Here is a 26,832-nt window from a genome sequence, read left to right on the forward strand (position 1 = left end):
ATCTAGAGTAAAAATTTGGGAGAATCTATAAGTGAATTATTAGAATTAACAAGAATTTAATGAGGTCAGGTGGGTACAGTGGTGCACAACTATAATCTCAATGACTCAGGAGGCTGAGGCAGGAAGATTAAAGGTCGCCTTGGAGATTTAGTGAAATTCTATTTCTAAAAAGGAAGAAGGGCTGGGGTTGTAGCTCAGTGGTGGAGTGTCTGTGGGTTCTGTGCCCAGTACCATAAACTAAAACAAAAACAGGGGCTGGGGCTGTAGCTCAGTTGCAGAGTGCTTGCCTAGCATGTGTGAGGTTCCTCAGCACCACATAAAAAAATAAACAAATGAAATAAAATAAAGGTATTCTGTCCATCTATAACTACAAAACATAAAAATAATAGAAAAATAGAAACAAAACCATTCACTGATTTGATAGTTGTAAGTACAATATTTAAAAATAAATTGCAAGCTGAGCATGGTGGTTTGCATCTGTAGTCTCAACTATTTGGGAGGCCAAGGCAGGAGTTTGAGACCAATCTGGGCAGCACAGTTAAACCCTGTTTCCAGGAGAAAAAAAAAGGCACTACTAAACTCCAAACACAAAGTTTAAAAAAACACTTTCAGCCAGGCGCAGTGGCGCATGCTTATAATCCCAGCAGCTCAGGAGGCTGAGACACGAGGATCACCAGCCTCAGCAAAAGCCAGGCACTAAGCAACTCAGTGAGACCTTGTCTCTAAATAAAATACAAAATAGGGCTGGGAATGTGGCTCAGTGGTGGAGTGCCCTTGAGTTCAATCCCCAGTACCAAAACAGACAAACAATAAGACTGCTATCTCCTTTAAATGTATATCAAGTTGGTAATATGATCACAGAGGAAAAATAATTAATTCAAATATCTTTTAAGCACAGTACTCAGTATATTCTTAGTATAATCTAAGAAGAGCAGGAACTGCAAAGCCAATTTGAACTTTACAGATTAAACTACTAATTGTAGGTTGTTGTTGCTAATGGTATGGGTATAGTAATCAAGTAGCCACTCTGCGCTTTCTGTGGTTGAGACAAAGAAAGTGGTGGTGGTGGGGGACATCTTTACAGAAAAATGCCAGCTAAGACCAGTGGAAGGGATGGCAGAGCAGGATAGACGTGATTTTGCAACTAGCAGTTCAGAAACTGATTTAAGCAAGGATATCAACAAACACTAAAATCACTGGGTGAAAGGTAGTTGAGGAACAGCACAGTCACATCATCTCAAAGTGAAATCCCATGGGGTAATTATCAATGACAAAGGAAAAAAGTTAATTTTATAATAGAGGAGTCTGGTAGATACCAACTTAATCAAGTGCTGAAACTTAGAATGGACAATAACTAGACCACTGATATTATGAGATCCAGTATGAAGTATGTGACATCCCCCATGTAGGATTTTCAGTAAAAATGTGAGACTTAAATCTATTCATGAAGAAGCAACCAGAAATCCAGACTGTGAAATATTTCACAACTGGACTGAACTCTAGAACAACACTGTCCCTCTTCCCCAAGACAGTACTTCTTCAGCTATCCTGAGAGGACAGACCAGGAAATTGGACTGAGCCGACTATACAATCAAGTGTCAGAAGTTAAGGGAAGGAATGGCAACAGGCCCCAGCAAGCCAAACACAGTGCTAGGAACCCGAGACACAGACAATCTGTGCATGTGTGGCAGGGCAGAGAGCAGAGTGGGGTTTTGGGTACTTACTTCCCGGATGGCCCCGTCACAGACCCGGATGACATTAAGGAATGTGGGCATGACTTGGGGCAGAAACTGCACACACTTGAGCCCCAGGGACTTGAAGATGAAGGTGATGGCCTGGACAACCATGGTGTGATGGTGAGAGAGGGACTGGTCTCGGAAGATCCGCATCAGGGCCACCATGGACACAGCTGGATAGAACTCGTCCAGAGGCAGGTTTCCCATGTTGACCAGCATTTCACTGGTGCTATAGTCCGCTGGGACAAAATGACAAAGAGAACCATAAGCTATCGGTGACATGACTTTAACTTTAAGCAGAGCAGGGCTAACAGTAAACTAAAACCTCCTCAAAAACATTAGCATTCCTATTATTTTCCCGGGTATATTGTAACACCACTGGGAATACAGGGTCTGTTAGGAAGTGATGAGCAGCAACTCCGTGAGACCCTGTCACCATCAGGGACCTGCTATTACCCACACCACCAAAGCCTAAAACAGCACATGATGGGGTTTTTAAATATTGCTGTTTAACTCTTCTTACCATTACAGTTCACAACCTCAAAGCTAAAGTCATCAATAAAAACAATTATTCCCACAAATGAAAGTAAAGATAATTAAATTAGGCAAGCATCTGTTCCACAGCTGCCTGACCCCTCTAGGGAATTCAGACAAGTTAGCAGGAAAATGCTCCCTGACCTGAACAGCAAAGATTTCAAGCATTCTGCCCAGGGTATTAACATGCAGCAAGGGTGAGAACTGAACCAGGTGGAGAGAAGGATGTGGCTGCAGCTGTGTTCTTCACTCTTTCTTTCTGGTACTGGGGAAGGAAACCACAGGCACTCTACCACTAGCTGTATCACCAGCCCTTTTTATTTTCTGTTTTGAAACAGGGTCTCATTAAGTTGCTCAGTCTAGCCTCAAACTTGTGATCCTCCTGCCTGAGCCTCCTGGTCACTGGGATTACAGACGTGTACTACCCCCAGGCTCAAGCTTTGCTCTCAACAGTGGTGATCTAACAAGATAACATCAAAAGTACACTTTTCTCATATCTAGAAGGAAGAAGGAACTGGAAACAATATGATCCTATCTATAGTGTTTAGAAATAAATTATTCTATTTTAGGAAAATAATACTCGGCTGGAATAGTTGGGACAGTTACTATTGAATCTTAATTTTCAGGAACAGGTCTGCCCTGATAGACAGTGGGCCAAGTCTAGAAAACTATCCTGTGTCCCACCCCTGACCCCATTCTCTCGGGCTACTTGTCAAAGGCAATGGGGCTCAAGGGCCAAACCTTTCATGGATTTCTATTTGCTACTAGTTTTTCTATGCCCTGGGCCTTGCATCTGATGGGAGAATGAAGCCTATCATTTTCTTCCTTGGGTGCGATAATAACAAAGAACCCCAGAGAGGCACTAACAAAAGAGTAAGAGATGAACAGAGGTGATGGGGTGATAATTCCTATCTCACTCATTGGTACCAAGAAAGGAGTACAGAGAGCCTCACTAAGCCTGTTAACCACTGGAAAGAAATCTGGACAGACGAGGGGACTCTGGCCACACTGTGAGTGGTATCCCCAGCCCACTGAAAAACAGGAAACCGTGGACTTTTCATTTTTTCTTAACATTAATTTTTTAGTTGTAATTGGACACAATACCTTTGTTTTATTTATTTATTTTTATGTGGTGCTGAAGATGGAACCCAGGGCCTTGCATGCGCTAGGTGAGCGCTCTACCACTGAGCCACGACCCCAGCCCTGGGTTGTGGTTACTCTAAAAATGTGCTATCATTTCAGTATCTGGGCCAAGTCTCTCTCTAAAAATGACCAGTAGGGCTTCCTGAGTCAGAATGTGGCAGATCATTCACAGGCCCCCAACTTACAGGAATCCTGACTTGACTTGGATTCTGACAGGCTGACTGCAGACGCGTCCCGGGACTGGTCAATCATGCCGATGTTCACTTTGTGCTTGTAGGGATCCAAAGCCCCTAAAAGCCCTAACACACGGATAGCCTAAAGAGGAAAAGAAAACATTCACCACAACATCTGATACCACAGCTTTCACAAATATTCCTCTCAAGTTCCAAAATCCCTAATTCATAGCCCAAAATGAATAGGTTCATGATCAAAATGGAGAAGGATAGGAAGTCTGATCCTCCTGCTTCTCTCTCTCCACAGTCCTAGCAAAGCCTCCTAAGACCAGGTTCCCATGTTTCCTACCTCTCTCCTTGTGCCCTGGTTCTGTTCGGTCTTCAGAAAATTCAGCAGCACCTCAAGCAAGGTGGGGTACTTCCTGTAGGGCTCCACCACATAGCCAGTGCTGGCTACTAATTGCCCCAGGGTCCACAGAGCCACCTGGAAGGGCAAAAGATCCCTTGGTTCATTGAATCAAAGAATAGAAAGCATAATCATACTCTTCATATCAGGATTGTTAGAGCCTATTATAAGAAAAAAGTTTCTAGAAGAGACACTATGAACAGAAATCCTGAGAGGGCATAAAAACATGGCTGTTCAAGTACAAACACAATCACTATATCAAAAGATAAATACTCTCAACTCTCTTAAAGGAAACAGAGTTCTTTCATATCCCACATGATTTACAAGTGATTCAAAAGGAAATTAAGGTTATTTTAAATTTTAATCTAGTCATCTAATAAGCTCAAATGATGGGAGGGTTATATGAAGCTGTCTGAACTACAGCCTGTGGCCAAGGCTTTGTTTCTCCTTCAGGAACTGAGGCTCTGATAACAGAGCTACATTCTCCTTGGCACAGGGGAAATGGTGCTGCTCATCTCTAATGCTGAAAGGGGCTGCAGGTCAGGATGACCGTAATTCTAGCTCCAAGTATTTTTCAAGAACTTTTACTTATTCAACAAATATCATCAAATGCGTACTATATATCCAATTCTGTGCTAGGTAGGCACTGGATGGAGAAATGGAGGTGAATAAAGAGAAGCAAGGTCACTGGCCCCAGGGCCGGGGGTCCTCCCTGCTCCAACAGGAAGTGTAGTGCTCACCTGCCTTTTGGCCAACAGAGAGGAGTCCTGGAGCATGTCCATGATGATGATAAAAAGTTCATCCACCCACTTCCTCATTTCTAGGCCACTGACCTGCAAAATAAAGAGGGTAGTAGAAATTACACATTAAAAAGGATTTTGACTTCCTCAGAGGTTAAAGAGTCCCTTCCACAGTGTAAAAAAAGTGGTTGTCATCTCACCTGAGCCAATTCTCCTATAGTGGCCAAGACGTTATTGATCACCCCTGGGTTTGGATCAGGGTCCGGATCTTTCAGTTTCAAAATTAAAGCCTATAGAAAGAAGGTAGGAAAATATGATTACAAGATAGAATCTAAAAGAAATATATATATATATATTTTTTTACATAAGTAAAATTCACCCAAGAGATCATTTCAGTCAAATTATGTCTAGGCTTTATGAATCTAGGATCTTCTGGATTCCCAACTTTTCTTTGGATTCCCTAACTTTTCTCCTTATCAGGTACAAGTCTAACATCTGAGAAAGCTAGGAAACACCATGATTTAAAAACATTTCCATGTCTCCTCTCAGCTCTATCTCTGATTATTTATCCAGATGAACAGGTATTATTAAAAGAAAAAGAATGAAACAGGGTTGCAGATATAGCTCAGTTGGTAGAGTGCTTGCCCCGCATGCACAAGGCCCTGGGTTCAATCCCCAGCACCACAAAAGCAAAACAAAACAAGAATAAAACAAAAGAAAAACTTCACATAACTATAATGCATTCAGATTTGAAGGTTGTTTCAAGTTTTAAATCTCATTTTTCTTCATGTTGGGGGACTATTTCAGGCAGCTGTCCAACTCCTTTCCAAGCACATTTGACGAGGTACCTGAAGCATCATATCTTATACCTTATGAGAATTTTTCTATAACTGGTGAGATTCTTGGTACTCTTTAACTGAAGATACTTGAGGTGGTCCTTGTCCCCAAGCCTGGGAACAATGACATGATCTCCTTTGTTCAGTGTACCAGCGAGCACCAAAACACTCCCACGTTATCCCAATCAGGAGAAGTGCCTATCTTGCTGTCTCTTGTGCATTACCTTCAGAATAGGCTCCATGTAGGGGCGGATGAGTCGGGGGGCATTGGAGACCAGGTGCCCCAGCATGCGGGCACTCTGCTCTTTGATTCTCCCAATGCCGCTGTGCTCCAGCTCTGTCAAAATCTGTGGGAAAGAAAGGCTTACTATGGTAGAGGACATTACAGAGAAGAACTATGCATTACTAGGGAAAATGTGGCAGGGCAGGGGAGAAAGAAACCAGGTCTCCACGGAGGATTAAATCACTGCCAGATACCCAACAAAGGACTTCTCTGCAGCTGACATAGTAGCCTTGGGATACAGCTACGACGGGAGAAACATGGTTTGAATGCTGCCCCTGCTCCTTCCATCACAGTATTTAAGTCCCACAATCCTCTCTTAACAGTGCAGCAGAGAGAGCTGTGATTAGGGTTTGCAGAAACGAGGACTGAAGAGAGGGCTCCCCGGGAAAAAAATCTTTGTCTAAAAAGTAAATCAGTAAAAGGGCCTATAAATAATGACAAAGGAATCAAATAACAGAATAGCTTATGATGATGAGAGAAATGTTAATATTCCATATCTGTCTTAAGCACATCTAAATAAACCCAAGAGTTAGAAATTACATCAATGGGACCCCCTTGAGCCTTACTGAATAGAAGTGACATGTTTGTTCTCACTGACATCCTTAAAACACAAGACACCAGAACATCATGCTCACAGCAGTACAGGTGGCTACAACTTGATACAGACTGACTTATGGATAGCTGAAGTTGTCAGAAGGAAATCTCTGAGCAATGAGGAAAGAAATATCAAAGCCCCGGTTAACTCTACTACCCAGAAGAATCTCATTGTCTGAGGTTATTGATTTAATAACACCGATCTCTGGATCCCCATGACAGCCTGTTTTTTCCCAGTCACAGCAGACAGCAGCAGAAAATGGAGATACCAAGAACAGACCCATGACAACAAAAAGAGATGGCCGGCTCAAGGAAATGTGCCCTGAGGAGCAAAGCACAACCCTGTGGGCAGGGCAGAGTGGAGCCAGGGAGCTTGTTGCAACCTGATGACCAAGACCTTAAGACAAAGCAAGGCACTGACCAAGCATGAACACGTACAATTTAATTTTGGAAAGTCTATACTGAAGTTAAAAAAAAAAAAAACATGTATTTTTAAAATTTTGAATCTTTAAGGGTTAAAATCAGTGCATTCATTCAATAGAGCTTCCCATTCTCCAATATGAGAAAACTGAGATGGCCTGAGAACTGTTAGTCTCAAGAGGGCAGAAGCCATGACTGGGTGGCTCACAGATATCCTGCCAGAATCCAGTAGGACCCAGGATACAGCAGGTGCTTCAAAAAAGTCTTGCTGAATGAACATGCTATTTTCTCATTAGGAGATATTTCCAAACTTGCTGAATGCAATATGAGCTGGCAGGCTCAGTGATGACTTCTTTTCCTTCCAAAGCTTTAGTATCTTACAAAGACTTAACATGACAGGCAATCCTAACAAGGGCAGCAGTTAAAGGGATAAATCACTAGGCTAAACACAGAGGTGCCAACATAATTACAATTTCCTAATTCATTGATTGATGATATAATTTACAACCCCTTTTACTATGGTTGTAAAAGTGACAAATCGTGACAAATTGTGAATAAATGACATTTCTCCAGGGTCTAGAGTTACATATATTAATGATTTTCTGTTTAAGTCCTTTGTATGTTACAAAAAGCAAACATTTCAAAAGAAGCCTAGGGTAGGATCAGGAAGCAGAGGGCGAGGGGGGGACAGGGTGAAGGTGGGAGGTAGGAAATGACTGGGTGAGTGACATAAAAGACCGGGAAGAGGAAGGTGGAAGTAATTTGGGGCAGGAAGGACTGGACCAGGTATCACTCACAGAGAGCTTCCTTGGTAACTGAAGACAAAAATTGAAAAGCCAGGGGCTAGGGTTGTGGCTCAGTAGTAGAGTGCTTGTCTAACATGTGTGAAGCACTGGGTTTGATGCACAGCACCACATTAAAAAAAAACCAAAAAAACAAACAAAAAAACTAAATAACAAAATAAAGGCATTGTATCCATCTACAACTAAAAATATTAAAAAAAAAAAAAAATTGAAGAGCCAGGTTTCAGCAGGAATTGAATATTCTACCTGATCTAGTAGCTATGCCAGCCTGAAACTCCTGTAGGCTGTAGTCTAAGCTGTGTAGCTTGGCAACTCACATTATTTAAGAATAAAAGCCAGGGACCCCCAGTCCAAAGGCAATGGCCACTGAAAAGGTGTTGGAACCATACCCACATGTTATTTTTAAGAACAATGACCTCTGTGCTTGACCTGGCATCAGCAAGCAAAGTTGTAGAACAGACGGGAAGGTACCAGAGGACTCCACTAGCAGCAGCAGATGAGTGAGTGCATGAAGAGCACCGAGACAAGGGATCACTGATGACTGCCAGGAAGAAACAGCCACATGAGAGATTATCCTGGGACTAAGATGCACTCTGGAGTCACACTGACAAGAAGCTCATGAGGTAAAAAGCACTAGAATTATAATAACGAAGCTAGGAAACAAGGAACTCCTGAGTCAAATGTGGCTTTACCAGTTATCTCCACTTTTCCCCCCCTTTGTCCTCTATGCTTCTTCCCTAAGCAGCTCTCACTCTCCACTGCCTGTAAGTTTGTCACCCGCATTACCTGGATGAGCATCTTTCGCAGGAAAGGCATGACGAAGGCAGGGTTCATGCTACTGAGTCGGCCCACAGTGCAGATAGCCAGCTCCCGGATCTCAAACACCTGGTCATTTAGGGCCACAAACAGGGCCTGCAAATTCTCTGCCTGGGCGAGGTGTGCATCAAAGCGCTCATCCAGGGATGCCAAGACGCAGTAGCGGATGTCAGGGTCTGCAAGAGTAATTAAGCCTTTGAACCCCTCTTCACCATCCCATTTTCCAGCTTCTACTTCCACTGCCACCAGCCTAGGGGGCAGACTCTGGACAACCTGCTCTCATCTAACCTACTGCTATTCTTTTCTCTCCTTAGGAGTAAAGGAATCAAAGGCAGATTATCTTATACCAACAGGCTGTAATAGCCAAGCCTTATGCCTTCACAGGGAAAAATCTGAACATCACCTGCTGCAGCTCTCCAGAGAGGCCATGTAATAAAACCAGCAACTTCCAACTGCCCCAGCTTTTGAATCTCCCAGACTGCTTTTATCTGTAAACTTTACCAGGATCTGTGATTCCAACCACGAGCAGTTTGCTGAGCACATCTGCCACCACCTGCACAGCAGTCTGGCTGACCACGTGAGCATGGCCACTGACGAGGTGGATGGAGGGCGTGAGCAGGCGGGAGCAGGTGCGAGCAGCTTCCATGCGGATCTCCTTGTGCTCACTGTTCAGGAAATGATCCGCACAGTGGCGGACAAACTGGGTCAGGGAGTGGCCTGGATACAAAAGCAGACAGAAAATAGAGTAAGCACTGCTACTTTGACAGGTAGGTCTGCAATTTGTTAGCTGCACTTTCCATTTTGTGGTGACTCATTTCATGCTGCACAAGGTGTTAATCAATAAGCCTGGCTCAGAACTCTTCCCTGAATGGGGAACCATGGTTTCCAGTCAGCAGAAAGGCAGGAGAGGTGGAAAAGGAGAGAGAAGGTGCCCCAGCTCTAATCCTTCCTGTAGTCCTTCCAAAAAATATTCTGACCCAAACTCTTCCACTTCCAGAGGGGGCAAAACCATTTTGATCAAGATTATCTTGTCTATTTAGTTCCCAGATTTGAACATCAAAAAGGGAATAGGCTAAGCTTAAATTCAGCCCATTTTATTCATTAGAAAGAAATTATGGTGGGTGTCAGTGAATGTTACATGGGGGAGCCATGATGGGAAGCCACAGCTGGCCATTAGTCTCAAGACAGGGGACTTAGGTTTTCTATACTCCTTGTCTCCCTGTAGCCCTGATAAGCCTTCCCTACATGATCTGAAATTTTGAAAGTATCCATTTTTCCTCCAAAAATCTCTCTCTCTAGGTATTAATGTGGATTTATTTGCAGCTTCGAATTCCAAACTGAACTACATAGTACAGCACTCTTGGAAATCATACTACCACAGGAACAAACACCTAAAGCCCCTGCTCATACATTTTTCAAGCATAAATATCTCAGTTCCATGGAAGTGGGAAGGTGAGGAGGTAAGGGGTTCCATCTCTGACTTTTCCATTTCTGAAGCATTATTTCCTTGGATCAATCTACCCCCCAACACAGTATGGGACAAAGAAGCAAACAGTAGGTATTAATGGTACATGGACAGATCCTGGGAAGGAGAAGCTGCTATAGAATCAGCAAGTGGAAGACCTTCGCAAAATCCAGGAATGATAGGCAGCTTTATCCCTTTCTCAGATTCCTGGCATCGATCCTTGCCTGGGCAAGAGCCACTGCATTTCTTACCTTCAAACTCAAAGCTGCCAAGGGTTCGGAGGGCAAGAGTGATGCTGCCCACATCACTGGCCTCAGGGAGGGTGGTGAGGCCAGGAGAGGCCAGCTGATGAGCCAGGCCCTTGGGCATGCCCGGGTGCCGGAGGGGTTTGTGCATAAGAACCAGAGATAACATCTTCAGTAGCCCGTCCTGAATGTCCTTCTTCAGTTGTGGAATCTGGCGGCTCAGGTCATAGAGCACAGCAGTGAGAGCAGGGCTGAGGGGAAGGAAACCAGTAATAAGGGGTTGGGCACATGACGTTCTATCAGTTCTTGGTAGAAACAGCCCTTCTTGCCAAGCCAGGGGATCAGGCCCCATCACTGGTTGGTCTCCAAGTAGAAAGGATGTTATAAAATAGAGTAAATGTGCTGAATTCTCTTGGCCTGGTCTTAGATTTCAGAAAAATCTATGGGTTTCTGGTCTTCATCACAGGAGAACTTGTTAAAATAATTCAGCCATCACAGAAGACCAAGTCTCAATAAGCAAATGGGGAAGGAGATTAAGACATCATCCTTATTTTATAGATGAAGAAAAGTAAAGAGAGAGCTTACCCAATTTGTTCAATAACTTAAAACAACAGCTACAAATATTTACTGGGTGGTTCCGATAAGCCAGGTAGTGTGTTAAGAATGGCCATTATGAACTGGCCATTATGAACTCTATTGACTCAATCCCCACAACCACCCTGCACAATAGTAACTACTACTATATTCATTTTTCCAGATGAGAAAACAGAGGCTCAAATAGGTAACTTAATCAAGATTGCTTAGCTAGCTAGTGATTCAACTCTAGTAAAACTAGATTCCAAACTAGCCCGTGTCTAATCTGAGCACTCCTGCTTATCCAAACCAATATGCAACAATCCATGCCATGTCTTTCCAGTGCAGTCCTGACGCCATGAGCCAGGCCTCTTGCTAACTAAGACAGGAAAGGCTCAAATTTCCGACACCTACCTCAGCCCCACTGCCAGCATGGGCTCCAACAGCTCCTTGATGTCCTGCTGGATGCCTGGTCCCATTGCTCGTGCCAGCATGCTGATGCACGTGAACACTGTGGCATCCACCTGCATTGCTTTCTGCCTCCTGCAGAGAAAAAGAGTGGCTATTTCAGTCACAATGACATTTTGTGACGTCCCACCTCAAAAGCAGTTGATGGCAAGGGCAAGTTACTCAGGCAGGGCCACCACACATGGGTGTGCAGGTTGTTTGCTCACAATTTGAGGGGGCCCATCACATCGTAGTCACTGTGGATTTAAACATTTATGACAACAATCCAGCAGAGGGCATTTAAGCGCCTTAAGGAAGGAGCCCCTTATCTACATTCAGAGGCATCATGTGGGTGCTGACCAAGGTACCTATTCAGGAAGCAAACTGTACAGTGTGTTCCCCTTCAGACCAGAGGGCAGGGATAGCCATCATATCAAAAGAAGTTCTTCTCCCTGTGATGAGAAAACTGGGCTTGGGAATGAGTGGAACTTAATAATTCACCAGAACAATCCTTGCCAAAAATAAAGGGAAGAGACACAACCCTATTAACACTGACTCCCCGACCTTAGCCAAGGGACCATGGCGCTTCAATGTGGTAGGGTGCTGAAAGTTTTGCTAGTATTTTATTCACAGGAGGTTCTTTTAGTGATAAGGAAAAAGATACTGTTTCTCTTCAGTTCTACTCAAGGACTCCTCACTTTAGTTCTTCTATCAAGATAAGACCCCTGAATGCCATGGGCAAAGCCAAGTCAGATAATTTGTAAATAGTAATATAGAAAACAATGTTGGCAAGTAACATGTTCTCAGGATATTCAACTTCTTCAACTATTTACATATATGTCATTTCACTTGGAAAAGGTTAGAATTCCACTAAGGGCTTTTTTTAATACAATCTGCAATTCCCTGCAGTGAAACGATGCATGGAATGGGCTTAAGTTCTGTGGACCTGGGATGAAGCATCCTTGTTCCCCAACCAAAGAGTGCGGAAGGTAAAATCATCACAGAGATGCTTACTTATGGGCAAAGTCCTTAGGCGGCAGGGCTGCTCGGATGATGTCCAGCACCCGAGGCAAGTAGACTTTAAACTCAGACCTCACGGCCACAGAAAGCAGTCCCAGGGCCTGGAAGGCAGCTGTACGTTCCTTCTCCTTCTTGACACAGCTCAGGACGTGGTTCATAGTATCCTGGAGGTACTGGGTATCTGCGCACAGAAAAGACAAGAGTGGATGGCTCAAGGTCAGAGGTCTACATGTGCAAGTCAGAGTTCCCAGAGAGTACTCAGGTTTAAGAATCAATTAGGAAAAACTGCTGGAAAGCTAAGAATTTAGAGGGCATATCTGAGAGGAAGCTTATGCTTGATAATCAAACCACAAACACAATTTTTAGAAATATTAGAAGTAGAAGATGTTTTCCTTTGCGTGTGTGTGCGGGGGCTACCGGAGTTTGAACTCAGGGGCACTCAACCACTGAGCCACATCCCCACTCCCTTTTTAAATATCTTATTTAGAGATAGAATCTCACTGAGTTGCTTAGGACCTTGCTAAGTTGGTGAGGCTGGCTTTGAACTCATGATCCTATTGCCTCAGCCTCCGAAGCTGCTGGGATTATAGGCATTTACCACCATGCCAGCCTTGTTTTTCCTTTTAATTGTAAAGAAAAAAAAAAGGGGGTCTCCAAAACAGTATCACATAATTTCTCCATCTAAACTATTTTATATTATATTGAAATTTAAAAATTATAGTCAATATTATTTGCAATTAGCAGGCCATTTCACTCAGCTTTGGCCTGGAAATCCTTTGCTATTACTTAGCAATTTTGCTACAATCATATGTAACAGAATAAGTTTTAGTCTACAATTTGAAAAGTCATGTGTGTTTTCATTAAGTTTATAAAAAACTGAAGTTTAAAATTTCATAAAGTTTACATGCAAAGGTATGTGATTCTTGGGTAAGTGAAGCTGAAGTGCCGTGTCCCCTCTGAAGGCTAAAATTTCTGGTTCTTGTCTCTCTTCCGTTTCTCTCCCACTGAGACTGACCCTGACTGTGAGCACCAGGTGCACACATGACGGCAGACAAGGCAAGACCACATATCCACCAAGAAGGCAAAGGGACCAAGGGCTGCCAGAATCACCTTCAGTCAGCACACCAGACTCCCACACTGCATGGACATGTCACGCATTTCCTCTAAAAAGAAACGTCTTCTCCCACAGCTACTGTGGTCTAATATCAAGGACACATGCTGAAGGTTCAAAACAGAAGACGAAGCTGACAGAGCCCTAAAATCAGACCAAACCAATGTGGAAACTGTCCCTTTACATACAGGGGCAGCATTTTAACAGGAAATGAGCTTAAATTAAGAGTATAACTTCCTTTTCCAGATGCAGCACCCTAAGAGATTAGGTGTCTGACACTGAAGAGATTCCAACCTGGTCTTAAGGTGAGTACTTTTATAGTCCTAAAGCTTTTACCATCAGAGAGTGCAAGCAATGACTTCTCAACTGTAAGTTTTAAATAGGTGGCACTTACGCAATGAGGAATGCCCGGACTGAATTTCACTGACATATTTTGGGTATTATTTATTAAAACAACAAACCCACATCAAAAGAATAAACCAGAGGCCCTATGAGTCTTTGAATTCTGCTGCTAGGCAATCTTTTGAACATACCAGGATAACTGATTCTACAACATGCCAGACTTTGATCAAATTTGGCCTAGTTATTAGTTTCTTCTAAAGTAGACTCTGAAACCCAAGATCATTTAAAACTCTACTGAGCAAGAGTGTGCCTGGTCATTAAGAAAGAAAAGAACTTCCGGATGCAGATGTCATGTGGGAAGAACAGAAAACCAAGAAAACACAGGTGATTTTCATTTTATCACTTCTCTGGTTCAGTGATTTTTATGTGACTGTTTCATCATGATCTAACATGTTCTACTTACACAGCCTGTATAATACCTTGGTAGCTACACTTTTCCTGCAGTTTCATTTGGGTTGGGCAGCATATAAGTGTATGCTGGGACAGAGAGGCTGAGGGTCAGGTGGCCTTCCCCTGGTCCTGAATGCTTACTAAGCACAGGCAACATGAACCACGGTGAAGTGCAAAGATGTCTGAGCTGGTCTCACACTCACTAAGTCCCTAGGAAGTAAGGCAAGGCACTGGAGTGCTATTATCTGTGCACTTCTACCATCTTTCCAAAATGGACTAGAAGTAGCTCAAGGAGGCAGTAATTAATATAATAATGGCTTCCATTATTGGAGCTTGTTCTGCCAGGCCCTGTAGTAGGTGCTCAGACACTCATGCTGTTTATCTTGGGAGGCAAGGATTATTATTCGAATTTTATAAGCCAGGGAGTGGAGGCCCAGGAAGTTGAAATAAACTGTCCAAAAGCTCACAGTGAAGGCTAAGGCAGGATCCACCCAGGTCTAAGGCTAAAGCCTATGTATTGCTAAGGGATATAATGGAAAATGAACGTAACATTTCCAGCTGCAGCGATTCAGGAAGGCCTCCCATAGAAGCCAGTATCTGAACTGGGCCAGAAGTCATAGCCAGGAATCCACACTGCCCACTGAGGGACAGTCAGGAGCATGGACACCCACAGCCTATGGCCTGTGGAACCTGCCTTTGAAACATCTAGTCCTTTTTTTCTGAGAGTAGTGAAGCAGCTCAGTGACCACCTTGGAGGCATAAGCAGGAAGGTAACCAAGCCCCTTCCTGCCTCATAGACATGCTGCTACTGCATGGTATTACCTGAAACTGCCCTTCTTTTGTTTTCCTTTAAGTCAGTTCAGGGACTTGTTGATTTCCACATGTGGGAACTTGTCTAGCCCTAGAGCTGCCTCTCTGCCTACACATTCTGACTGTTCCTGTATTTGCTGCCTCAGACATTACCAGAAAACTGGACATGAGGCAAAGATACCAGACACTAGCCCCTGCACTGGCGCTGTTTCCAGTGAGAAGCAGACATAACACTTGGGAATCACCTCTCCTCTGTTTGCTTTTCCTGAGATGGGCAAAGATGTCTTCCACGGACAGCCTCACCTGTGAAGGCAGAAGGTCGGAATGCGGCCAAGCGGGGCAACAAGTTAAGGATTGTCATTTGGATCAGCGAGTTCTTGCTATTCCTGCATTTCAGCACCCACTGGCACACCTGAGAGAGGAAGCATAAGGGGTTGGCAGAGGAAAGTGAGGCATGGAGCTGAGAAGAAGAGGGAGAGGACCTCTCACCACTTACCTGATCGAACTTCTCCTCCATCAAGTCTCTGCAGCACCGACTCTCCACCAGGGTGGACTTAGCGGGGCTGGGGGAAGCCCCAAATCCCATGAGGCCTTGGTGAGAGCTGTACCCCAGCAGCCCCACCAAGGCATTTGACTGCTGGGGCTGTACAGCCTGGAAGCTGGTGAAGGGGGTAATGTGGCGAGGCTTCGTCCCGAAGCCCAGGAGGTCCTTGCAGTACTTATCATGCACCAGCTGCTGCTGTGTGATTTCTTCCATCTCTTCTCTTAGACGCTACACACAAGGGGAAAAAAATCACCTTTATCTGTGAGTGGTATTCAACCTGGGCACCGTGCTATCTACAGGGTAACGCATTTATCCAATTCTGAAATGTAACTCCAAAGCAGAGGGTGGACACCCTTCATCTTTAGGATTATGACTTCCTCCACAGCTTTGCAGAGGACCAATTTTGTTCAATTTTAGGTGAAAGAGCAGAACTTATTGAACACCAAAGAAGCCATAGGGGACCAGCTGCCCAGGGCTCTTACTCTGAGGGTTCCCTGCTAGTTTTGGGAAGGATGCTTAGCTGTGATTATGGACCTAAGATCACAGCAAAGATCCCCCTGCAAAGGTGATAGGCAGCTCATATTAGCACCCTGCTAAGGATGTTCTGGTCTCTTTCTTCTCCCCAGAAACCTGGGTGTAAACTCAGGCTAGTAGCTGTCATGGAAACCTGGTCCACAGGAGTATGGAAAAGCTGACTAGTGAAGCTGAGTTAGTTGCTTAACAACTCACCCTCCAACTGCTCAAACTGACGAAAATATGAAAAGGTTTTCTAAGCTTCCAAACTTTTCCAAACATATGTGCATTGTTCAGACATCCTGTCCATTGTTCTTATCAAGGTCACCAAAGACTCCTATGCTGCTAAATCTAATGGCCACTTCTCAGTCTTTATCTCATGTGACTTATTTGTAGCATTTGATTCAATGTTATTTCCTCCTCCTCCAGACCCCCTTTTCACTTGGCTTCCTGGACCCCAAACTCTCTGTGCTCTCCACTTTCTCTGGCTGCTTCTTTTCAAACTACCTTGGTTCTTCATCTACTGATCTCAAGTTCACAGACCCCATGTTCTCCAACTGTGCTAGTTCCTCTGTGCTTCTCATCCAGCCTCATGACTTGAAATGGCATCTGCATGCTGACAATTCCCAAACGGCTTCTCCTACCCACATCCCTCTCTAAAACTACTGGATATCTCACTCAGATGCTCAAGGCACCTCAAACTTAACTTGCTGAAAAACAAACTCCTGACTTTCCCTCCCAATTTGATTCCCCTGTCACAGTCTTCCTGTCTCAGATACAGCAACTCCCTCCTTCAAGGTGCTCAAGCCAAACACTATGATTTTCTTCTTTCTCCATTCACCACCTATGTATGAGTATATCAGCTGCTTCTTGCACTTCTATACTTCCCACTGTGGTCTGAGTTGCAAAAATACCCTATTAATATTGCTGCAGTTCCCTCTTAACTAGATGCCTGGCTTTAGCCCTTGACCTTGGCCCTACAACAATCCATTCTCAACACAGTGGCCAAGGGATTCTTTGGATACATGAGTTAAATATCATTCCACTGCTCAAAATCCCCAGTAGCTTCCCACTGCATACAAAGTCCATTCAGTGGCCTCCTAAGACCCTATGTGATCTGCGCCCACCCTGCCCCAGCTGTTCCTCTGACCCCATCTCCCAGCACCTCTCTCCTACTGGGTCTGATCAGCCCTAGGGCATTTGCTGCTCTCACATGCTCTAGCACGCTCCTGCCTGGGGCCTTTGTACCAACTGACTCAGTTCCCTGGAACGCTCTTCCCCTGACTCTGGAGTGGCTTTCTGCTTATCGCCTTCGTGACTGTGCTCAAACACCCATCTGAGCATTCTTTATTCCCCTTCTCTCCCTCCTGGTCTCCATAGCGCTCACTACTGTGTCACTTATCACAATATATTTTTATTTATTTGGGTACTCTGTCTTCCTCTGCTAGAAATGTAATGTATTGTTCACTGCTACATTGTTCTGGCTCTTAGGGCATAATGTTGCTGGCATGCATTAGGTGCTCACTTAGTAGGTTAAATGTATGAACAAATCATGAAATTAGAACCTTTATGTTTGCGTATTACTTTATAATTAAGCACCTTCACAAGAGCTATTTCACTTAAGTCTGACAACAACCTTGTGTGTTAGGTGCTATCGTCCTCTTATACTGAGAGGAAACAAAGATCTTAGAAATGTCTGAACTACAGTGGAAAGCACAATGTTGAACTTGAGTGGGGAAATCTCCTAGTCCTGCTATTTGTAGAATGCCCTCTACATATCAGTGCTGTGTTGGGCACTTCACAGGTCATCAGAAACCTCATAGGAGTCCCACGGGAAGGTATGAGCCCCTGTCAAAAATGAGAGCCAGGATTGCAAGTTTGAGGCCACTTGGCAAGACTCTGTCTCAAAATAAGAAAATAAATAGGGCTGGGAATGTAGCTCAGTGGTAGAGCTCCCTGGATACAATTCCCAAGACCACACACACACACACACACACACACAAAAAAAAAAAAAAAAAGGAAGGAAAATAAGGCTAAAGGAGTATAGTAACTTGCTGGGTCACACAGTCTACAGAGGAGTGGGGATGTGACAGACACATCCTATTATTGTGTGGGCTGCCCCCATACCCAAGACAAAGCTATTTCTAAATAATAATTATGTCTATTAAAGCAGGAAGCCCTTGGGTGAAATTCCAGCAGATACTCACAGGAAGTCTCAACATTGGACTCCACCTCTCAAATATATCCTGAATCCCACCTTCTCAGTATCTGCACCACCACCCCTAGTTGGAGCCACCGATGTAGCTTGCCCAGCAGCTAACAATGTGACCTCCAACCACAAGAAACCTAACTGACCAAGGACCCTGAGCTGCTGTTCTGAGATCCATCCCTAAGACTGTGCCTAGCCACACTTCCCAGGCAGCTCCCAGGCAAGACACAGCAGGGGTGCTAGGGCAGGCCTGGTCCTGGGTGCCACAGGCCTGCTCTGAAGACTCCCTAATGGTTTCTCACGGTAGACTGAATTTCTATTCCCTTTCTTGTTCGCTTATCAGGAACGTGTTTTTTTTTTTTCTCTCAGAGGCCATTTCCCTAGTAAGATCCTTGTACTTTAAAACCCATCTCCTCAACCCAACACACCTCACTCCTGCTTTTTCATCCCTCCCTCTCCACACGCTTGTTCCCACAGACAGTGGTTATTAGAATTGCGTGACACCACGTAACTTCTCTGTGTGACAACTCCAATATGCAACCTCCCCACACAGGGGAGAATAAAAGCCAAGTTCACCAGGAATGAAGAGGCCTATTAATGGGTCTTGCTTCCTGTCAGCCTCTGCCTCCCTCCTTTCCCCTTGTTCACGACGTACTAGCCATACTTCTTTCTGTTTCACTGATGTGTGGAACTCAGCTGCTGCCTGGAACACAGTCCCTCAGCCAGCTACAAGGTGGCTCATTTGTGCATGGTACACTTGAACGGCACCACTGCAGGGGGCCCTTCCTGACCTTCACTTAGTCCATTCCCTGCTATTTTCTATCCTATTTGTTTTGTTCCATAGGAGTTGTTGTTATCTGAAATTATCTTGTTTACTGTTTCTCCAGATTCTTGCTCCCAGAGGGCACATGAGAGCCTGGACCCCCGTGCTGCTTCTCACCTCTCCCTCCATGCTGCTGATTCGGACGAGCTCATTAAGGATCAGTAAGGCGCCATGGATCCGATCATCCCGATTCATGCCCTTCTCTTTGGCCAACGTCTCATCAAACCCCTTCTCTGCTTCTTCAAACGTGTGCTATATAGCAAGACAGAATGCCCTGATTAACCCAGTGTCCAAAATTAGAAAGAATACAGACCCAGCCCAACTACACTGGGATTCGGAGGTATTAAGATGACTGTCTAGTGTCTTGTGCCAGAATCGACCGTACTGACTTATTGAGGTCTCTTTAATTTAGCTTCAACCCTCACAAGTCCTCAAGGCAGATACCACTGTCAACCCTATTTACTAGCTAAACAAACAAAAAACCCCACAGGATTAAAGGAATTAAGTAGTTTGTCCAAGGTCACACAGCAAAGTCAAGAATGAAACCCAGGTCTCCTGGTGTGTCCAAAGCTCCTTCTGGCACACTTGCCTCACCAGTCAGTTCTCTTGCAACAGCCATCAGCATAGGACACCTTCCAAATCAGTATAGCCACATTTCATGAATTCTGAGACACTTATTTCTCCATATTCTAACATCTCTGAAATATCTTTTAATTTTGACAAGAAGGCATTGAATCAGTTTATTTGGCAATTTTCATTCTTCATGATGCATAAAATAATACTGTGGCTATTAGCAGATCTGTGCTTTAATGCAATGCAATAATAAAGTAACTACTCATGCCCATTAAGCATAAAAAACTATGGAAGGCCAAGACTGATGTGATATTTGCTGTGGCCAGGGGCTGTTGCTGTTCTTTAGGCCAGGGGATTTGCCAGGTAAATGTGCTTTAGTAGTGGCTGGAAGGGCACCATCTCCTCACCCGGTACCACTGTGGTTTCTGCATCTCCTTTGGCTCCCGCTGGGTGGTGAGAATCAGACAGGCACGAAGAGCCGCAACTGCTCCCTCACGGATGGCCTGCTTGGGGTCCCACACAGCCACAAAAATGTTATCAAAGAAGGGTTGCACTTGTTGGAAGAAGAAGGTGGGGACGCTGATGGCCAGCTCACGGAGAACCAGGACCTGGCAGAGAAGGGCAAACTGAGAACTCTCATTTGTATCAGAAGTTTTATTTTCTTGGGACAGTCTCCTGTCACTGTAGGGCCTCTACACCCAAGGAAAAGAGAAGCTTTACCCTTCTAGCCAGGAACCTCGGGCCATAGGAGGCAAAATGAAACTGATCAAAGACCTCAGTGTTGACTGCCCTAGGCTACTTACAAACACAGAATACTGGTAACAATCAGATGTAAGTTCTGCAAGGACAAATGTGTTTCATGCTTTCTGTACCACTACACTGACAGCCTAGAACCATGCCTGAACACAGCACATTCAATAAATAAGTACTGAATGAATAAACCTGTTGAATGTTCATTTCATTTCAAATGTTATTATTCATTTCACAGAGGAAGAAATTTAAAGGTCAGAGGTTGTCAAGTTGGAGCTGTTAAGTGGCAAAGCCAACAATCAAACCAGGGTGCATATTCATGTTCTCTTCACATAGTACTGCCGCCTAAAGGGGGAACCACCTAGAAAGCATCTGACTGACCCTCCGATCCCACCATACCCACTACTAGATCCTCTCAAAGACATACTCTATCCCAGCTCACAGGAAGGGACAATTCTCAGGAGGAAACAAGGGTCTAATACAACATCACCACTCCTCAGCAAGCACTCACAGCTGCATGTCTCCGGCCCTCATTGCGATCAGCACCCAGCCATTCCAGGGCTCGCTTCACCTCAAACTCCACATACTCAGCAGTAAAAGTATCCCCTGCCATGGCAAGGCGGCCAATGGCCTTGGATGCCATTTCCATGACAACCGGGTCATTGGAGGGGAGGAGGTTCCGAAGATAGTTGGCAAATCTGCCAATTCGGGTGGCATTCCCGCCTTCTACTCCTATGAGGCTGGCTGGAAAAAAGAGGACGGCAAAAGGTGATGATGGTATACATGATGGCCAGGAATGTATGTGGCTCTGAACTGAAGGATGAAAGAGACACCCTTCATTTACTCTGAGTAACTTTCTAGATAGTCAAGATGCAGATTTTCATTTTTAACCAACACATTTGATATCCATGCCAGAAACTTAAAGTAAAATGATCTCATTTTAGTATACATAATTATTTTCCCAAGAAAAAAGGGAAAACAAACTGAGACTGAATAACTCCTCAGAGGATTAAAGACCAATTCTTGGGAGTTGAAAGTGACCTGCCTTTAATTAACTGTACCTGACTCTACTTTTCATTTGGGAATCCCACTATGCCAAATCATGCTCTACTGAAGCAGCAAGGCATGCAAAGGGTACGATGGGGCATGGAAAGGCAGCTAGTTCTAGGCTCATCTCTGGCAAACTGGCTGGTCCTAGAAAAGTCACTAATGGTTCTGAGACAGTTTCCACATCTAAAAATACTTGTTTTGCCTTCATCCCAGGTCTGCTGCTAGAATTAATGCCCACATAAGTGCACTAAAAGAGATTCCTTAAAATTCTTTAAACAAAGATGAAACAAGGCCTCTAGTAGATATTGGATATAGTGGACAAGAAGGTGAGTGGCTCTTTATTCCTAATTGTAGTAGTGAGTGTTCATACCAATGGCCAAGATGCCACCTTTCCTCTCATTGGCATCTGAGCTGGAAACCAATTCAAAGATGTGATGGTTTAGCTGATCATAGAAGCGTGTAGACTCCTCTTGACTCATCTGCAAAGGAAGACGAACAATCTCTAATGTTTCTCTGATGGTGATGGTGGTGGCAGGCTGGCATTTCAAAATAAGGAACTGAGAGGCACCAGGCATAGTTCAAACCAAAGACAAAGCAACTATCCCTTTCCATAGTTTTAAAGTGTAGAGCAACCAAACTCATGATTTATCTGTTTATGTGACAACTGCATACTGAAGCTCTACTCTTGTACCAGGTACAAGAATGAACAGGACTCCAATTCTCTGACCTCAAGTCTGTCCTCTATTTAGAAAGCCCCATGTGATCAACTTTGCAAACCGTCCCAATCACTGTTATCAAAAGGAAAGAACAGAGGGACTGGCATGCACTGGGGAGGAAGGAAAGAGAAACAGCTGAATCTATGCTAACTCCTGAACTGTGACCACAGACATGAACCACCACAGAAATGTACAACCACCACAGGGAATCTGCACACTCTCTGCACGGGAGAGGCAGCAGGTCTCCCCAAACAAAATCCTTACTTAGAATCTCCACCAACCTCTCGAAGCTCCATGGTGACATAGTGCTGGAGCTCCTTGGCAGCCTTGGCCCTGGTCTCCTCATTCCGGCTCTTGAGGCCACTGGCAAACTGCTGCAGAACGCTCACATTGCTAGACGTGGTGGTGGCTGTGGTGGCGGCAGCAGGCCCAGTTCCCAGCATCTTGCCTGAGGTTCCTTGGGAAGAAGCTTCCTTCAATATTCCAGATAAATGACTGCAATACATTCATTCATAGCCCTAGTGCCTTGAGAGAGATCTCCACTCATCTCATGTCAGTTGGGGGGCTCTACAAAGGTTGGGAGATCTCACCAAGAAACTCAGAAAGCCTACATTCAACAATTGGTGTTTTAAAGTAGCACTGCACTGGAGAGGATGAGACTGTGGGCTGCAGAGTTAGACTGCCCGGGTTTGAAGTCCATTCCAAAGTCATACCTTGAGGAAGGTACTTAAAATTCCTGTTTCCTCAACTAAAACAAGTGAATCCTAGTACCTACCTGACAGGTTGAGGTGAGGATTAGATAAGTTAATACATGTTAAAAAAGGTTTTCAAGCAGTGCTGGGCACATGGAAAGTTCTTAATCATCATCAGTTATCAATTATTGTAGCTATGTACATGGTATAGTGCCAAGTATCAGAGGCAGGGAGGTAGGAAAAGAATAATAAAAACCGCCCCTTTCCTCTAAAAAGAGCCAAATATAGGGGGAGACAACTCTTATTCTATACCAGCACTGTCTGGAAGAAACAGGATATAAGCCACAAACATAATTTTAAATTTGCTAGTAGCTCTATTTGAAAAGGCAAAAAAGAGGTGAAATTAATCTATCTATACATGCTTTTAAAAAAAAAAAAAAAAAATTCCCCCTCCACTGGGGTTTGAACCCAGGGGTGCTCTATCATTGAGCTACAAACCGTTTTATTTTGAAAAAGGGTCTCTCGATTTGGGTTACATTTCAAGTGTTCTCTAGCCATGTGAGACTGCTGGTTATTGCAGCGGCCAGCACAGTTCTATATTATTCCTGGCTACTCAGGAGGCTGAGGCAGGAGGATTGCAAGTGGAAGTCTATTTGCACAACTTAGTGAGACACTGTCTAAAAAAAAAATTTAAAACGCTGTGGATGTAGCTGAGTGGTAGAATGCTTGCCTAGAGTGCACAAGGGTCTGAGGTCAATTCCCAGTACCACAAAAAACACCAACGAAACCACCAGAATTATAATATAGTCTGCTGGCCACATCCATGGGTTCTACCTCTGGGGATCCAATCAACAGAAAATCTTCAGGAAAAACCCTCTACTGAACGTATAGGACTTTGTTTCTTGCCATTATTCACTAAACAATACAGTATAACAACTATTTACACAGCCTTTACACTGTATTAAATATTATAAGTAATCTAGAGAGGATTTAAAGTATACAAGAAATACAAAAAGACAGTGTGTAGACTATATTCAAGAACTATGCCATTTTATATGAGGGACCTGGACATCTCAAGATTTTGGTATTTTAGTTGTGTGTGGGGAGGGGGGTCCTGAAACTAATCCCCTACAGATTATAATGGATGACCCTACTTCACATTAATTCTTAAGATCATTCATTCCTCAATTATGTACTATTCCTTCCCTTGATGAGCTTACAATCTAGGGGAAATAAAAATAGTCAGACAACCACAATAAAGTGGCCATAAAGGGGCTCAGCCCTAACTGCTATCAGAGTAACACAGACCTATCTCAAGTATGCCTGGATTATAAGAGAAAATCCGTTTCTCTCTTTTTTTTTTTTTTTTGTGCACTGGGGGTTGAATCCATGGGCATTTACCACTGAGCTACATCCCCAGACTTCTTGAGACTGTTTCATTAAGTTGCCCAGGCTGGCCTGGATCTTGCGAATCTCCGGTCTCAGCCTCTCCAGTAGCTAAGAATACAAGTGTGTTCCACCATGCGGGTCACAAAATTCTCATTTTTGAATCAATCTGTGAGGCACAGTGGAAAACCAAGAATAACTGGTGAACACTTTTCAAATACTACAATGCTGAGAAAAACACCGTAGAAAAAACCGCCTCCTCTTAGGGGAGAGGAAACCTAAGGATCCCGGGTAGTGTGTGTGTGTGTGTGTGTGTGTGTGTGTGTGTGTTTACAAGGAAGGAGGCCGACAAGGAATTTCTCTTCCCAGGAAAGATGGAGTGTCTTTTTAGGGTCCCAGGCCCCCAGGCCTTTGCTCCGGGCTGAACTCAGTGCAAGTACTCCAAGTCCAACGCCCCAGGGGTCCTGGTACTCCAGGGCTTAAGGGAGTTCCCTTTGGAAGGCTGAGCCGAGGAAGGCACCCAGCTCGGCACCCAACTCAGCCGGGGAGGCGTGCGCGGCGCTGCAGTGAGGCCGGCGCCCCCGAGGCGGGGTCCACCCTTCGCGGGCGGCTCAGAGGAACGGGTGATTGCGACCGGGAAGGAGACCCCAAGGCGCCGCGGCGGGGCCGGAGCTCACTGATGGCCGGCCTTCTCGGCGCCTGGCACGCACGGCGGGCTGAAGGGTCTGGGGTCTCCTGGGGGACCCGGGGGGACGGGCACCGCCTCGCGGGGTGGGGATCAGGTGGCGTCCCAGTCGTGGGGCCGGTACTGAGGCGACTCCACGTTCCAGACGCGCGGCTTCCCCGGACTCCCCCCCCACGGACCAGGCTGGCGGTGAGTCTGGACATTCCGCCGCCTCGTAGGGGTCGGTGCCAGGCCCCAGACTCACCGCCCGGCTTCGGCCAAGGGCCCAGCTGCAGCCGCCAGCGCCCGTACCGCCGCCTCAGGCCCCCGGCCCCACCACCCGCCTTCCCCGCTGTCCTCTACGCCGGGAGGGAGAGAGGGCGGCCTTCCAGCCCTAAAGACCAATCGCAAGGCGTAAAAACAAGATAGACTGAAGCACACACCAATAGTGATGAAGGAGAAGTGAAGCTTCAGGACCCGGCTTCTCCAGGGGGCGGGGACTGTTCAAATAGACAAACCACGCGGCCAGTGGCAGGAGAAAGGTGGTTTAGATACACTCGGGAGAACCAATCGGTGGTGAGTTGATGTCTATCACTTCCACGCACACTTCCGGTGCATCGCTACTATGATTCCCCTCTGCTTGGGGCAGTGGCGGTGTGGAATCAGCTGGTGGCTAAGATCCGTGGCGGGGGTTCGCGACCGCTCTCCCTTGTGATTCTTGAGGAGAGGGTGTGACCGTCGCACGCGCCCTCTAATTACTGCAGCAGCAGATGTACAGCCCCAGGGCTAGCTCTATTTAGTGGTTCGTGATTTTTGTTAAATTTAGTGTGCATTTGGAAATGTTTTTAGATTTTCTCACTTCCTGAAATCACGAGATCATCCTCGAGAAACCATTGCTAAGTTTTAACTAAAAGAACTAGTAAGTTAAAAAAAAAATCAAAGAACATCATTTTAAAAATTATTTGAAAAAAAAAGAATAGAAAAAAGGAAAAAAAAAAAAAAAAAGGAATTAGATTACACCTCTCTTGGTGGGGGGCGGGGGGCGGTACTGAATATTGAATCCAGGGGCCCTCTCCCACTAAGCCACCTCCCCAGCCCTTTATTTTTTTATTTTAAGACAGGTTTGCTGAGACTGACCTGGAACTGGTGCTCTTCCTGCCTCCGGATTACCGGTGTGCACTACACAACTGGCCTGGTTTGGATTTCTTAAATGATTTTTGAATAAAGGATCCCATGTTTTAATTTGCATTGGGCACTGCAAATTATGTAGTTAGTCCTATATACTTGTATGCTATATATATATGCATTATAACTTACACTGATATAAATTATGTGTAGCACTCATTTTTACAAATAACATGTACGATATTCTTTATTGTAAATTCCATATTGCTAGTTTTCACAGTGTACTTTCTTTGATAATATGTATCTTCCCTGTGGTTGCAGTTAACCAATGAGTATAGTTCTGACACGAATGCTGGTTGATATTTTTTTTAATGTTAATCAGAAAGGGTAAGTGGGCTAATCAATAGATATGTCAGGACCTCACTAGTGTGGCAAGGCCATGAGCCATGAGAAACTCTGCTGAATTGGATAGAAGAATGATTCTTCAAATCTTTGGTGTCATTCACAATATAATACTACAGAGCAGACACACTTAAGTTTTATCTGCCTTATTAACTTTTTCGTTGCCACTTTCTCAAGTCTTAGCGACTTAACAGTTATCAAGCATTTGCTGATTTGCCTGGTGTAAATATTCCCACCCTGGCAGATTGCCAGCTGCCAACAAATGTGACTGAATGAAAAGTTGGGAAAAGGTAAACACAGTCCCCAGTTTTCAGTAGTTTGATTTATATTTTTTTCAGCTTTACAGTGGTGCAGAAGCACACCATACAACCACAGTTTTCCACTTTCTGTATTTAATAAATTACAGGAAATACTGGCCTGGCATGGTGGTGTACACCT

General features: G+C 44.6%; 1 protein-coding gene across 1 annotated transcript in view; it reads right to left on the minus strand.

Moving 5' to 3' along the window:
* Mtor (mechanistic target of rapamycin kinase) overlaps positions 1 to 25,225 on the minus strand; it is a 117,128-nt gene extending 91,903 nt beyond the window's left edge. Inside the window, exons 1-19 of the mRNA XM_027947615.2 lie at positions 25,133 to 25,225; positions 22,407 to 22,582; positions 21,780 to 21,888; positions 20,871 to 21,103; positions 20,017 to 20,217; positions 19,154 to 19,288; positions 15,444 to 15,719; positions 15,251 to 15,359; positions 12,229 to 12,415; positions 11,182 to 11,310; positions 10,201 to 10,445; positions 8,986 to 9,201; positions 8,455 to 8,660; positions 5,793 to 5,915; positions 4,933 to 5,022; positions 4,733 to 4,825; positions 3,936 to 4,070; positions 3,599 to 3,728; positions 1,725 to 1,975 (exon numbers count right to left, since the gene is read on the minus strand). Of these exons, the coding sequence (XP_027803416.1) occupies positions 1,725 to 1,975; positions 3,599 to 3,728; positions 3,936 to 4,070; positions 4,733 to 4,825; positions 4,933 to 5,022; positions 5,793 to 5,915; positions 8,455 to 8,660; positions 8,986 to 9,201; positions 10,201 to 10,445; positions 11,182 to 11,310; positions 12,229 to 12,415; positions 15,251 to 15,359; positions 15,444 to 15,719; positions 19,154 to 19,288; positions 20,017 to 20,217; positions 20,871 to 21,103; positions 21,780 to 21,888; positions 22,407 to 22,568 (3,030 nt within the window). The 5' untranslated portion in view covers positions 22,569 to 22,582; positions 25,133 to 25,225. The remainder of the gene's footprint in view (positions 1 to 1,724; positions 1,976 to 3,598; positions 3,729 to 3,935; positions 4,071 to 4,732; positions 4,826 to 4,932; positions 5,023 to 5,792; positions 5,916 to 8,454; positions 8,661 to 8,985; positions 9,202 to 10,200; positions 10,446 to 11,181; positions 11,311 to 12,228; positions 12,416 to 15,250; positions 15,360 to 15,443; positions 15,720 to 19,153; positions 19,289 to 20,016; positions 20,218 to 20,870; positions 21,104 to 21,779; positions 21,889 to 22,406; positions 22,583 to 25,132) is intronic.
* Between the last annotated feature and the right edge of the window lie 1,607 nt (positions 25,226 to 26,832).

This window comes from Marmota flaviventris, chromosome 10 (genome assembly GCF_047511675.1).
Source record: "Marmota flaviventris isolate mMarFla1 chromosome 10, mMarFla1.hap1, whole genome shotgun sequence".
In the NCBI taxonomy this organism is placed as follows: Eukaryota; Metazoa; Chordata; class Mammalia; order Rodentia; family Sciuridae; genus Marmota; species Marmota flaviventris.